The sequence below is a fragment of the Marmota flaviventris genome, chromosome 9, assembly GCF_047511675.1.
Source record: "Marmota flaviventris isolate mMarFla1 chromosome 9, mMarFla1.hap1, whole genome shotgun sequence".
Classification (NCBI taxonomy): domain Eukaryota; kingdom Metazoa; phylum Chordata; class Mammalia; order Rodentia; family Sciuridae; genus Marmota; species Marmota flaviventris.
The window spans coordinates 15,448,455-15,463,673 of NC_092506.1; the positions used below are offsets into that span (position 1 = coordinate 15,448,455).

At 36.7% G+C, this 15,219-nt stretch overlaps 2 protein-coding genes across 2 annotated transcripts; both read left to right on the forward strand.

Annotated features, from left to right (window-relative positions):
* The first annotated feature begins 5,188 nt into the window (after window positions 1-5,188).
* On the forward strand, window positions 5,189-6,124 carry LOC114081171 (olfactory receptor 9G19-like). The gene has a single exon (XM_027922745.2). The coding sequence runs from the start codon at window positions 5,189-5,191 to the stop codon at window positions 6,122-6,124; it is 936 nt and encodes a 311-aa protein (XP_027778546.2).
* An 8,120-nt stretch (window positions 6,125-14,244) lies between these two features.
* LOC114081174 (olfactory receptor 9G4) lies at window positions 14,245-15,219 on the forward strand. The gene has a single exon (XM_027922748.2). The coding sequence runs from the start codon at window positions 14,281-14,283 to the stop codon at window positions 15,217-15,219; it is 939 nt and encodes a 312-aa protein (XP_027778549.1). The 5' UTR covers window positions 14,245-14,280.

Genomic DNA, 15,219 nt, shown 5'->3' on the forward strand with positions numbered 1-15,219 from the left:
GTAGTGTATGGGTAAGTATGGGAGTGATGGATAGATGATATATATATATATATATATATATATATATATATATATATATATATATATGACCATGATCATCAGAATCATGCTATACACTTATAATTAGTATGTTATGGATGAACTGTCTAATAAGTAGCAAAAGGAATGACACAGACAGCAGGTACATTAACCCTGGAGAGGATTGAGAGATCAAGAGGCTAAGTTTTAAGGTGTGATCATTTCCAGAAGCATCTACTTCTTAAAACATCCTCCAGTGGGGTACATTGGCACACACCTGTAATCCCAGCTACCCTGGAGACAAAGGCAGGAGGATCATGAGTTCAAGGTCAGTCTGGACAATTTCTATGACCCAGTCTTAAATAGGGCTGGGGATGTAGTGATAAAGTGCCCCTGGGTTCAATCCTTAGTTCTGCAGAAAAAAAAAATTCTTTTGATGAAGAGAGCTGTTGATGGAAGAGTAGAAATGATTTGTGAAGAGAAACTTAACTGAGCACCTCTTGACTCCAACATGCATGCAGCCAACTTTAAGTTTATGAATGAATCGGAAAGTAAGTGAGCTTAAGAAAACTCTCTTCTATGTCTATCTCTATCTATCTATCTATCTATCTATCCATCCATCCCATTCTGTATTGACCATATTTTCCTCATTATTTCTGCAAGGAAGCTTGGGAGAAATGATTCAAAGTTAGCATCAAGCATGGCAACATGTTGCCTGAACGCACAGTTCACTTGCTTGTCTTTGCACAATACTAACTGCATCTATGGGTTGCTAGAAAATTTCTAGGCAAACCTGTGGTCCATACCAGTAGTGGATAGAACTTGTGGATGTGCAACAGGTTTTACCCCTGTCTCTACATGTAACTTTTTTCTTTTTAATTTATGCAGTTCACTTGTGTTAATTCAGAAGGTGGCTTAGTGTGAGCTCTAAGAAACTAAGTCTCAGGCTCCACACTAAGCCACCTTTGATTTATTTATTTTTTTCAGAAAACCATTGATGTAAACATATGTAAACATTCACATTTATTTTTATGTTATGCTTCAATAACTGTAGTTGAAAGCAAGCCAGGTTAGTGAAAACAAATTTCTTGCATTTGGAAATGATTTCATTTCCAAATGGAATTTTGAAAACAAGTCTTTAGCTACCCATTAGTGTGAATCCATATAAAAAGAAGGTGATTTCTCCCACTGAACACATGGAAATTCAGGTAGTCAAGGTATAAGTGAAACTGGAAATCCTGGCGAGGTCAAGCAAACATCTGAGGGCTGGATTACTGAGGTGAGTAAAATCATGGAATCTGGAGAGTACGACATGTAGTCTTAACTTCAAGTTTTCAAATTGCAGACTCACATTTGTAATGTGATGAAGTCCCACTGAACTAAGAAAGGTAGGTGAGAAATCAGAGTTCTGGAGGGGATTATGCTATTTAATATTGGCTGCAGCCAACTAAGTTTAGAACCCAGGTCTCCTGATTTGTGGACCCCTGCTGCTTCCAGAAATATGCTCTATCAAAAATATCTTTAGCACCTAACACCCTTGAGGAATGAAGGCAGTCAAAATATCACCTATTTTAGTTCTCTTTGCTTATAAATAAGAAGTTTTTTGAGAATGAACCTAGCATTAAAGTTTATATATAGGTTCTGAAATTCTAGTGGAAAGAAATTGTCTTATTACATATGTACTGTTCCAAGAGTGTAATTCTTTATTTTTCTAGTTCAGTTTTCAGGTCATACATTAACACAATTACCAATTATTTTGTTTTATTTTTGTATTTTTAAAGCTTTGAATCTACTAGAAGAAATTCAGCAGCCCTGCCAATCTGTAACCCTGGCTGTCATAATCAAGCCCTTCCTTGATTCAGGTAGGTTGTCAGGAGACTTTTGAAGGATGTTGCATTTCCCATGTTGGCAACATTCCTGTCCTGCTTCTACCTCTGAGGGCAAGGGAACATTGAGGCTATATTCTGTCACTTCCTGTGTGAGATTTCTCATGCTGCTCTAACAGAGTAGTACAAAATTGATAGTTTAGAAAAATAGAATTTATTCTCTGGATGTTCTGGAGATCAGCAGTCTAAACTCAGTATGGCTGAGCCAAAATCAAGGTGCCTACATGGCCAGACCCCATCAGATCTTTAGTGGAGGGTCCATCCCTTGCCTCTTCCGCTGTCTTGTGGCTTCTGGCACTCTTTGGCTGCTGGTTGTACCCCAGTCTCTGCTTCAGTGGCCAAATCTCCCTCTGACTCCCTCTTACAAGGGAGGTGATAACATACAAGTCCCACCATGATAACATTCTTATAGGAAGATAATTTTAATTATGATGTGCTATCAGTTGAACCCAGGGCCTCAAGCATGTTATACAAGTGCTCTATCACATGGTTATAGCTCCAGAGTCTTAACAACACATGGGAAGAATCTTTTCCCATATAAAGCAACATTCTCAGATTCTTGGGATTGGAATTTGAGTATCTTTGTGGAACTATGTATGGTATATTACTCAGCCTGTCAAGCTTCCACAAGCCTTTCATTTTAAGCAGTTTTAAAAGAACTATTAAATCTTTAGAAAATTTAACACACACTATTGAAATGATTATTCAATAATTAATATTTTGACTTCAATTTAGGCTGCTTTTAGAGGTCATACTGGTAAGCTGAAGTTCTCAAATTCCTGTTACCTAGGTAAATCTATCCCTCAATTTTCTACTTTCTGCAGTTTGTTCTTAGTTTTGTGGATAAATAGTTGAATGAAATGTAACTATTGCCTTTTATGGACTTTATAAGTACAATGCATTTTCAATTATGTCCCAAATTAAAGTTAGAATAAGATTATGCTTTTTTATATAATTCATTATAAAAGGACAAATTCAAAGATCTAAAGAAAAATTAAGCCTTCCTTTCAAATACCCATTTTCATGTAGTCCACATGATCCTCCAAGAACCCCAAATACAACCAGAAGAGAAGATATACAAATCTGACCATTTGCACAGGTTTAAATTGTATATTCATTTTATTATTGTTGTTAATTTTATGTATTCTGGGTATTAACCCTCTGTCAGATGAGAGTGGATATTTTCTTCTATTATCTTTATATATTTGTTTCCTTAGTTGTGTAGAAGTTTCTTGGTTTGATATAATCCCAATTGTCTATTTTTCAAAATTTATTTGTTGTGCTTTGAATAACATAAAGATCATTGCTCATTTCAGTGTCCTGAAGTATTTCTCCTTTTTATTTCTTGTAATTTCATAGTTTCAAGTCTTAGATGAAAATTTGATCCATTTCAAGTTGGTTTTTTTGTACAGGGTGAGAAATGGGGTCAAATTTTAATCTTCTGTGTATGTATATTCAGTTTTCTCAGTATCATTTATTAAAGATGCTGCCCTTTCTGCAATATGTGCCTTTTGGAACCTTGGTTGATAGTCACTTGACTCTAGATCCATGGGTTCATTTCTGGCATCTTTTTTTTTTTTCAACTGGAAAAAAATGTTCTATATCATTATCAATTAGGAGAATGCAAATCAATACCATAGTGAGGTATAATTTCACCCCAGCTAGAATATCTATTACACAAAAAAATAAATGCTGGTGAGAATGTGAAGAAAAGTTAACTCTTGAACACTGTTGATGGGAAAGAAAATTAGCATATCCATTATAAAGAACAGTACAGAGGTTCTTAAAAAACTAAAAATGAATCTACCAAATGATTTACCTATCCCTTTTCTGGGTATACATCCAAAGGAAATTATATCAGCATACCAATAAGATATCTGCATGCTTGTGTTTATTGTAGCAATATCTACCATAGCTAAGATACAGAATCAGCCTAGGTGCCCATCAACAGATAAACAAAATACCTCCCACCCCCAGAGTAGGTTACTATTTAGCCATAAAGAAGACTGAAATTCTGTCATTTACAACAAAATGGATGGAACTGAAGATATTATGTTAAGGAAAATAAGCCAGATACAGAAAGACAAGTACTGCATATTATTGCTCATATGTGGAAGCCGAAAAAATCATCCTGGATGTAAAATATGGGTTACTAGAGGTTGGAAAGGAAGGATCAGATAAAGGAAGGCTGGATTTGATGAGTGAATGCTGTATACATATGTGGAAATGACACTGAACTCCATAAATTTGTACAATTAAGACATGTTGGTCAAAACCAAAATTATTTTTAAAAAAGGCAGAGGAGCTCAAGGTGAGTACAGTACTGAGTGAGGTTGATAGATGGAAAAATAACTAAGTATCCTATAACATTCTAGGAAAAAGCAGACTGGCTAGTAAATCTTACTCTAATTCAATTAATTTTCAATCAGTTCTTTTGACCTGCCCTAATTCAATTCAATAAGCTGTGCTCCCAGTCATCCAGCATTTGACCTTACCTTCCTGGGATAACCAAAGCTATGATGTTATATGCTTCATCACCTGCAACTTGGCTTGGTATCTCTAATACTGATTGTGAATTACAAAGAGGTAACACTGTAAGATCTGTCAATACTTGGGTATAGCAAGGTGTCAATAATCACAGAAGAGAAACTGCTAGCATAGCTGTTTTTTTTTTTTTTTTTTAATATTCTGGTAATCCATTATTGCCTTGGAAGCACAAATAAAAAATAAAGCAACATCTTTACCACATTTTGCCATCGATTACTTTAACTTCAGAAGTCATTTGCACTTCAAAAAATACTCTCAAATTCAGTAATGCTTTTATAGATCTTTATTTTCAGAGTAATTTTTACTTAGGTCAAGATATGACTAGTTCCTAATAGAATGACAGGAAAAGCTAATGTTGATCTAACACTATATGTTGTTTCTGCATTCTAACTTTCAATCTCCTGTGATGTTAAAAGGAAAGAATGAATGCTTTAAAAATAAAAAAAGAAGAAGAACATACACAAATTACCCTCTTACATAGGAGGGAAAATTAGATTGTAAATGTAAGGTGACATACACCAACTGACCTCTCCAGGATGCTGAGAAGTGATTTCTCATCTCCCCAAAGGAGGGATACCCAGTTTAGCAAATACATTTCATAGTAAGAAGTATATATGCATCAGTTGACTTTTTCAATGTTCTAGAAAGACACAAACTCTGGGGAAAACATAATGGTGTCTTAAGCCATGATAAGTGTACTAATCTTTTCACAGAAAAGACCCTAGAAATCCAAATCCATGGATGAAAAGAATTTCACTGGAGTGAAGGAGTTCATCCTTCTCGGATTCACAGCAGATCCAGGGGTACAACAGGTGCTCTTTTTCATCTTCCTCATCATTTATATCTTCAGCCTCTTAGGAAATATGACCTTGATTTCTCTAATCTGTGCTGATTCTCAGCTCCACACACCCATGTATTTCTTCATTGGAAACCTGTCATTCCTGGATCTCTGGTATTCATCTGTCTATGCCCCCAAGATCCTAGTGACCTGCATCTCTGAAGACAAAAGCATCTCCTTTGCTGGCTGCCTGGCTCAGTTCTTCTTCTCTGCTGGACTGGCCTACAGTGAATGTTACCTTTTGGCTGCCATGGCTTATGACCGCTATGTGGCCATCTCCAACCCCTTACTGTATTCCCAGGCTATGTCCCCAAGGTTATGTGCCAGTCTGGTTGCAGCTTCCTACCTTGGTGGCTTTGTCAATTCCACTATCATCACCAGTGAGACATTTACTCTGAGCTTCTGTGGTGACAATGTCATTGATGATTTCTTCTGTGATCTGCCCCCACTAGTAAAGCTGGCCTGTGATGTGAAGGAGAGCTATCAGGCTGTGCTGTACTTTATACTTGCCTCCAACGTCATCACCCCCACTGTTCTTATTCTCGCCTCCTACCTCTTCATCATTGCAGCCGTCTTGAAAATCCGCTCCACCCAGGGCCGCCTCAAGGCCTTCTCCACCTGTGGGTCTCACCTGACGGCCGTCACTCTCTACTATGGTTCCATTCTCTTTATTTACTCCCGACCTAGTACTAGCTATGCCCTGGAACGGGATAAAGTGGTGTCAGTGTTCTACACTGTGGTGATTCCAATGCTGAACCCTTTGATCTATAGCTTAAGAAATAAAGATGTCAAAAATGCTCTGAGGAAAATGTTAAATCGAGCAAAGATTTCTTAAACAGAAATACTTGGCAAGCAAAACAAAACAAAACCAAATAAACCAGCAATAGATTTTTCTCCATGTTGTTATTATTAGCCTGTACTCTCAGAAATAAAGAAAAATTGTTTCATAATTATAAACAATATCCTGTGTTTGTTTTCTTAATTTGGCACTTAAGAAATATTTTTATAAGAATAAGTGAAGGTGGACTATTTGGAAAAACTGCTGTGTGTGCTAGCTTGACAGAGTCTATAAAACTGCTGAGAATGTGAGAGGTTTGAAAGAAAGCAGATCTGTTAGAATTTTCAATTGACATTTCATAAGATGATTTTATCTATAATGTTTTAAACTATAATTTAGCTGGCTATGGACTCATTATCAACGTTTGACTTCATATAGGTCATAGTTGAGAAAACAGGATCATGACCTATAACTTTCAACTCCAGAGGCACTTATGTTGCTTGTTGAGAGAGAGAATGAATCAGCAAAATATGAAGTAGAAAAGAAATATCACTTAGAGCCACTATGTATTCCCAGTAAAATAATATTGTCTCCACCAATTAAAAATCAAGGTTAACAGTCTATTAATTGTATAAGATAGAAAGGGAGATATAGCTGATCAAGAACATCATATACATAAATACAGACAGACAGAAAGAGATTTCAAATAACTACATCCAAGGGAAGGTTCAGAACAAAATCTCTACTGGGTAAAGTAGTGATTGATAGCAACTAAGAATCTACAAATGTTTGTATTTTTTTCTCTCTCTTTTTATGCATCAATTAATTAAACATTAGAGACTATTTCATTGTAACGTTTCCCATTTCTTAACTTTAATCATACCAACATTAAAAGGCCACAGTGTTGATAACAAGTGTATTTATTGGTTTGCTAGGATTTCCATCAACATTGCGTGGTTGAAACAACAGACACTTTTTTTTTTTCTCACAGTTCTGAGGCTAGAAATCCAAGTTCAAGGTGGTGGCAGCCTTGTTGTTTTGCAACCTCTCTTCTTGGCTCCTAAATGGCTGCCATATTAGTATGTTCTCAAATTGTCTTTTCTCTGTGTGTTCATGTCCCTCTTGTCTCTTTGGAGGTCCAGATTTCTTTTTTATAGGTATCAGTTATATTGGACTAGGGTCCACTGTAACTACTTCCTTTTAATCTAATCACATCTTTTTAAATATATATATATATATATATATATATGTATATGTGTATATATATATATATATGTATATGTGTATATATATATATATATATATATATATATATATATATATATATATATTTAGTTGGAGATGGACACAACATCTTTATTTAGTTATTTTTATGCAGTGCTTAGGATCAAACCCAGGGCCTCACATGTGCTAGGCAAGTGTTCTACCATTGAGCTACAACCCCAGCCTCCCAATCATCTTTTTAATGGCCTGATCTCCACAGTCACATTCTGAGGCACTGGGAATCAAGGTTTCAACATATGAATTATGGGGAGACGATTTCACCCCTAACACCAGGGATGGATAGTGGATTCCCAATGGAGGAGACAAGGAAGGGCACTCTGGACAAACAGAGGAGCATGTGACAGGGAAAAAGCAATGAAATACTAGATATATTTTAAAACATCGTAAGTAGTAAAATTTGGAGAAATTCTGTATCAGACATATTTGATGCTTATATTATAACTTAGAACCATTAGGAGCCAACTTTTAAAAATACTGCTCACTTGATCATATTCCAATTAACATATTATCCCCACATTCCAAGTGTACTCTAATTGTGTCTTTGGAGACGGAGGTACCTATTTTTGGCTGATGGGTGGAAGAAGTCTCAAAGGGCTATTGAGAAAGTACATATGTTGGGTCCAACAGAGGCACACCAAAACACCAGAAGAGAGAGAGCAAAGTGTGTCACTTCCAAGAACTGACCTTCCTGACCCAGGTAAGCTCCTGGGATGGGAAAAGTTAAGCAGTTTGGCCTTCCTGTGACTTTAGCTTTAATTAGAATGGGATACAGATTTTGTCTGGGCTGTCAAAGGATCATTGCTTTGCCAAACTTGCATGCAGATGTGAGTGGTCTCCCTCCCTCTCTTTCTCTCTTTTTCACACACACACACACACACACACACACGCACACACACACCCCTTCTGATTACAATTATATCCTGATAATATCTGGTCCTAATATACAGTTTGAAATTCAGTCTGATATTTATGCTGGAACTTCATATATTCATTGACACAGTGAAAAAAATTCAAGAGGACAAAGCATTGCCTTTTTTGGGACGTCTTTGACAGCTATTTTGTGCTGTCCAGACTAGTAAAGTGCATTATTTTAAGTCCCTGTAACTTATTTTTTGGTGCCAGAGAGATGTTAGTTCCACAGAGTTCTTGCTCCAGAGAAGGCAGCAGCGACCATTCTGCTCCTGGGGAAATGCATCACCACAAGCTGTTCTACGTGGGGTGCTTCAACATGACTGGTTCTGATCCTCTGTGTCTTTTTTCACATTCAGATATATATCAGCAATTTATTTCAAATTTGAAATGGATTTGAGGTCTCAGGAATGAATCCTCTCTTTTATTTATTCTTTTTTCTTCTTGTCAGACAGTTCACTGTGCCAGGAAAATCCACTTAAGATAGATTTTTCATTCTGAGTATTTTAAGCTAGGTTAGGTGTATGTAGATAGCATTTTAGGAAAAAAGAAAGTCAAGATAGATAGGAAATAAACCAGTTATTCTCTCTGCAAATATTTATCAAATGCCACCAAGTTACCATAAACTGTTCTTGATAGTGTAAAACAGCAGTAAAGAAGCAGAGACATGTAATGCCCCGAACATGTGATATTCCGGTAAGGAGAAACAGGCAACAAATTTAATAGACAAGAGTGAGAATGTCAGAGTTGAATAGAGACAGTACCAGAGCAGAGTCTGGGCAGAATGATAGAATGAAGGGCATTGGTGGGACGTGGTCATGGAATTTTTTCAAAGGCCCTTAGTCAGAAATAACATTCTAGAGGGGCTTAAACAGATGAGCCTTGAAGATATCTGAGGAATAAACTCTAAAATGTTCTTCAGTGCTGGGACAGGATGGCATGTTTGAGAAAGTGGGAGAATGGGCAGGGCTGGAGCAGAGTGAAGGAGAGGGTGAGTGGTGGGTATTGGGAGATCAGGTCCTATAGGCAGGGGGAGCACAGAGGCTCCAAAATGGCACTTTCATGAAATAAATTGAGCTTCTTTACAAGGTTCTGATACAGTAGTGATATTTATTGGACACACTGGTTGCTGTGTCGAGACTCTACTGTAGGGCACAAGGGTGCACACTAGTTAGAAGTCTGCTGGAATACTCTTTGCAAAAGATGATGGTAGTTTGAACCATGGGGCGGGAGTTGCAGTAAGAGTGGTGGGAAATGGGCAAATTCTGGTACATTTTGAAGGAAGGGATTTCAGTCTTTTGTGATACATTAAAAAGTAGATAGGAGAGAAAGAGATTAGGTTGATGCCAAATTTTAAGATTCAGAAATAGAAAGGGTAGAATGTGAATCATGTCTGTGGGAAATGCACAGATAGATCAATTTTTGGAAGTGAGCACTAAGAATTCAGCTTTAAACATGCTAAGCTTAAATGCACATATTTATTACTCATCTTTTAATACAGAATGCTAGCACTGGAAAAAAGCTGAAGCATCTTCTACTGGTAGAAATTTTTACAAAAGAAACAAAATTGGGAAATGCAAAGGTGGCTTTCTCATAGTTGATGAAGTCTCTAAAATGTTGCATGTTTAGATATCTGTGCGTGTGCATATTGGGGAGAATTATCATTAGATTTATCATGTTCTCAAAGAGGTCCAGACTCCATAAATATGAAAGCCACTAATAATTTACTGATAAAGAAATTAAGGAACATGGTGGCTAGAGAATTATGGAAACTTACAGGATTTATTTTTTTTTTTGGTGGGGGCAAAAGAATGAGAATGCAAATCTTGAGGTGGAAAGAGGAAGGCAGTAGTCTTTGGCACTTTCCAGTATCATCACTGCAACAAATTGGTGATGATGTCCCATGTTTCCACAGATAGGCATGGCTAATCTGCTTTGCCCCATGATATTGCAACAAGTGAGGCTATCTATTGTTTCTTTTGGGTTTCTCTAAGAGATGTTAACATAAATTGAAATATAGAATGCTGTTTCTGGGGACAATGATTAACCTTTTTTTTTCCATATGGGCAAAATGTGCTCCTGAGAGGAAAGATTACTCTTCCAATTCACACAGGTGATTAGCGTCAGGGATATGTACCAATTACAGACCTCTTCAATCCCATGCCAATGAATTTTGCACTTCTAAGACTGTCACTCCTGTATCAATTACATGGGAATAGTGACAAAAATATTAGACTTATGGATTTTAGCTAGATACTGAATGATACTGTTTGTTTGGGCTTAAATTATTTGTAGAAATTTGACCTTCTTATTTTTTTTTTATAAGCTCAGAACTTTATATAAGTCAAGTATTTTCCCTCTCATTCAGAAAAATGAATAGTTATTTTTGTGGCTATATTAGCTGTGCAGAATGGGCTGTGTATTTTACGAATTTAACTTTGAGATCTTCTCATCTTTTTGGACGTGAGCACATGGGGGTTGGCAGGTTGTTAAACTGCTTTTCCAAAATGATAGAGCTACCAATAAGGGAATCAGGACTTGAACTTGTGTGTCATTTCCATTTTGCAATTCTGCCTATGCCAGACTTTTCTGTCCTCAAGTAGACTTGCTCATATATTTGTGGGGTGGATCCCAAGGAATGACCCTGCTCCCATGTCTGGGGGTCATTTAATGTGTCTATAGAGTGTAGACCAGATGTATCATTATTCAATAAGTTAATCAGGGCTTATTCACAGACATTTGGTGGGATTCTGAAGTGAGAAGAGAAACAAGAAAAAAGCTATTGAGACCTAACCTTGCAATCCACATGGGGCAGTCTATGCTGCAACCTACTGGCCAAAGCAAACCACCAAGCCTTCTAAGTCACAAGAGGTGGGAAAAACAGTCCACTCTTGATACCAGTAAAGAATTGTGACCTTTTTTGTTTCGTACTACAACACATAATTTTTTGATCTATTATTTAATTTAATTTCCCTCTCTCTATTTTAAACATATGAACTCTGGTCCAAAATATAATGTGATAAATTTATGTGATATAATTTTATTGCATACAAAAGTCAGAATGATGTCTATGGCAATGTATCTTTTAACAGAGAGTTCCACCAAATTTATTTATACATTCTTTCCAGTATATTGTAGTTTCTAAGTTTCATAGTTTTCTAAAAAAAGAGATACAGCATCTTTGGTACCAACTCATATTTTAAAAGGATCTTGTCTTTAGATTTCAACAGCATTTAAGGAGAAATTATTATTGAATAGAAATTTTGTTCAGAGGTGAGATTAAGACTGATGGTCTTCGAATCCCATCTACCAACATGTGATTCTAGTTCATATAATGCTTTCTAATTCTACCTAGAAATTTTAATGCCTCCTTTCTGTCTTTAGAAAATCAGTAGGCTAATATACCACTGACAGAGGAATGAGGATTTCAGAGTGTCCACTTAAGAGTGAAGAATTATTCCCTTCAATGCATTTTCAGACCTGCAACTTGAATGAACTTTACATAAGTATATCTGATCACAGTAATTCTTCATAATGGCTATGGCTTCCATTTCTGTTGGCTTACAGGATAAGAAGTCTTCTTTATGACTTGCACAAGTTTAATTTTATTTATTTATTTTTTTGTTATCAGGGATTAAATCCCGGGGTGCTTAACTCCTGAGCCACATCCCCAGCCTTCCTTTTATTTTTATTTTTTATTTTGAGACAGAGTCTCCCTAAGTTGTTTAGGACATCACAAAGTTGCTGAGGCTGGATTTGAATTTCCAGTTCTCCTCCCTCAGCCTCCTGAGTTGCTGGGAAGAGTTTTGTAATCTAGTGTCTCTTTTGGCTCTTCCAAGACTCTCTACCTATCCGTCTTTATTTAACCTCTCTCAGTTTCTTTAGCTCACCAATTTCTCTCTCCTGTAAGCTCTGATTACTTAATTTTCTTGGGATGGAATTTCTTTCCACTCTCTTCTTAACCCACAGTGAGTGTTATTTGGCCCAATTCTCATTTTTTTAAGTTTCCTTAAGTTCATTTTCTGGGAAATTGATGACCAGTAGACTAGACAATTTATTCTATTAATTATTTGCCTCTTGAAGTCAGAAAAACAAATGTAGCAAAAGCTAACCATGAATTCCTGCCACCATAATTCTGCTCACACTTGATCACAGTTGGAATAAAAATTTCAGCATGCAAATGAATGATGGCACAGCACTGTAGAGTTAATTGTGGGGCTCTGAGGAAATGAGATATCATTATTGAATGATGAATCACGGGTGTGATCCTGTACAGTGAAGTCTTAGGTGATGAGAACTGGTGGACTATAGGGTCATAAAAGTAAGTTAAAACCCACTTCTGGAACCTTGGGTGTGGGACATAAGTGCCTGTACTCTAAGTATTAATGAAAGACACTGGTTATATACTAAGAGTGAAAGAGGTGGACTTGTCTTTAGGTTTTCAAACTGAATTGTTTACACTAGTATCAAATCAAATCACTGAGCATCATTTCCTATGTTTGAAATATTAGGCCATTCATACCTTCCTTCCTAGAAATAAACAACAGTGGGTAAATGAAGCAGTAGAGGACTTGAATTTGCATTTCTGCTTAAAATACTGACTAGTTTTTCTGGAAGGTAAATATTTTGAATATGGAAATAGAGTTACTCTAATTATTAACTAATTATTAACTAATTAGTAACTATAGTCACTCTAATTAGTAACTGATTAGTACCTAGTTAATTAACTAATTAGACACCTCTTCTTAGCTTCTGAGAACTCTTGAGATTCAGGATATGAAATTTAAAGGATTTGTGGTTTCTCAGTGCCTTGCCACCCCAAATTGGGTTCTTTTTATTGTTCAGCATCTACCACATCAGAAAATGCCTGAACTATGCATACAAAACTCCTCAGCTGGAGGAAAGTTAGTTGTAAGAGTTTTTTAGGTTGAAAGAGGGCTATGGCATTGCCTTAATTAGGCGAACACAAGAGAAAACTAGTATTCACCCATAAGAGAGAGAAATGATAGTGGTGGAGAGCAGATGTTCTTCTTTCATTTTTTATTATTTTTTAATTTTTAAACTTAAATTTATTTTAACTGACATATAAAAACATGAACTTATACATATCTATGCAGTACCATGTGACATTTTCATGTATATATTTGTATAATGTTTAAGGTAGGGTAAACACATCTATCTCCCCAAACATTTATCATTTCTTTAAGGTAAAACATTCAAAATCCTTCTTTTTGTCTTTTTTTTTGCATTGTCAATTTCTATGATCACTCTACTGTACAATAGCATTCCAAAACTTTTCACTCCTCTCTAGTTATAAGCTGGTATCTAAACATAGACTATTGATTAAACAAGCTCTGGTTTCAAATATTAGCTCTTCTATTGACTTGCTCTGTGACTTGAACATTTTATGATTTAGTTTCTTCCATTATATCATGAAGAGCATAATGCCACCTAAATTATAAGGTTGTTCTGAAAATAAAGTCAGTTAAATTAAGTATAGGTCTATGAATAGAAACTGGTATATGCTCAGAAATGTATTTATTTTTCTATTTGTACTAATTGTAGGAGGGTTAGTATAATATACTTTGACACAATCCTTGACACACAAGAAATTCTCCAAGATCTGTCGAAGGATACTGAAATTTGTTTTGAGAGCCAACTATCTATTAAAACTTGACCTTGGTGTTTTCTCCTATATATTTTTTACTTAGACAATCTTCTAGGAAATTATTCATCATTTTCATGAATATCATTTGTTTTGTCTGTTTTATGAGAATAAGAGACTTGTTTTAGATTAAAGATGGTAAGTGAATTACCTAATTTTAAAATAATTTTTGTACCGATCCAGATGGTCTTTCCAAGTCAGACTGAAGTTCTAAAATTCTAGACAGTAAGAAAGGAAATTACTTCTTAGAAATTGATGATCCAATTGATATACTTGTTATGTTGTTTCAAAACAAAAAATCACTAAGTGATGTTTATTCCCTGGTAACAATATTCAGGATTTCCCCTTTGTGGACATGGAAGTGGGAAATCGCACCGTCCTGACTGAATTCATCTTGGTGGGCATCTCAGCAGACCCCAGGTGGCAGCCGATTCTATTTGTAATATTTCTGGTGCTTTATTTGGTGACATTGTCAGGGAACATGACCCTGGTTATATTAATTAGGATCGATTCCCGCCTGCATACACCTATGTACTTTTTCATCGGCAGTCTGTCTTTCTTGGATTTCTGGTACACCTCGGTATATACCCCCAAAATCCTGGCCAATTGTGTCTCAGAAGATAAGCGCATTTCCTTGGCTGGATGTGGCGCTCAGTTGTTCTTCTCCTGTGTTGTGGCCTACACTGAGTGCTATCTCCTGGCAGCCATGTCATATGACCGCCATGCAGCAATTTGTAACCCACTGCTTTATTCAGGCACCATGTCTGCTTCTGTTTGCATTGGGCTTGTTGCTGGATCCTACATAGGAGGCTTTCTGAATGCCATAGCCCACACTGCCAACACCTTCCGCCTGAGTTTCTGTGGTAAAAATATCATTGACCATTTTTTTTGTGATGCACCACCATTGGTAAAAATGTCCTGCACCGACACTCGGGTCTATGAAAAAGTCCTTCTGGGTGTGGTTGGCTTCACTGTTCTCTCTAGCATTCTCGCCATCCTCATTTCCTACTTCAACATCCTCCTGGCCATCCTGAGGATCCATTCAGCCTCTGGAAGGCGCAAGGCATTCTCCACCTGTGCTTCCCACCTGGTCTCCGTCATGCTCTTCTATGGATCCTTGCTTTTCATGTATTCAAGGCCCAGTTCCACCTACTCCTTGGAGAAAGACAAAGTGGCTGCTCTGTTTTACACTGTGTTAAACCCACTGCTCAACCCTCTCATCTACAGCCTGAGAAACAAAGATGTCAAAGAGGCCTTCAGGAAAGCAACCCAGATCATACGACCACAAGCATGA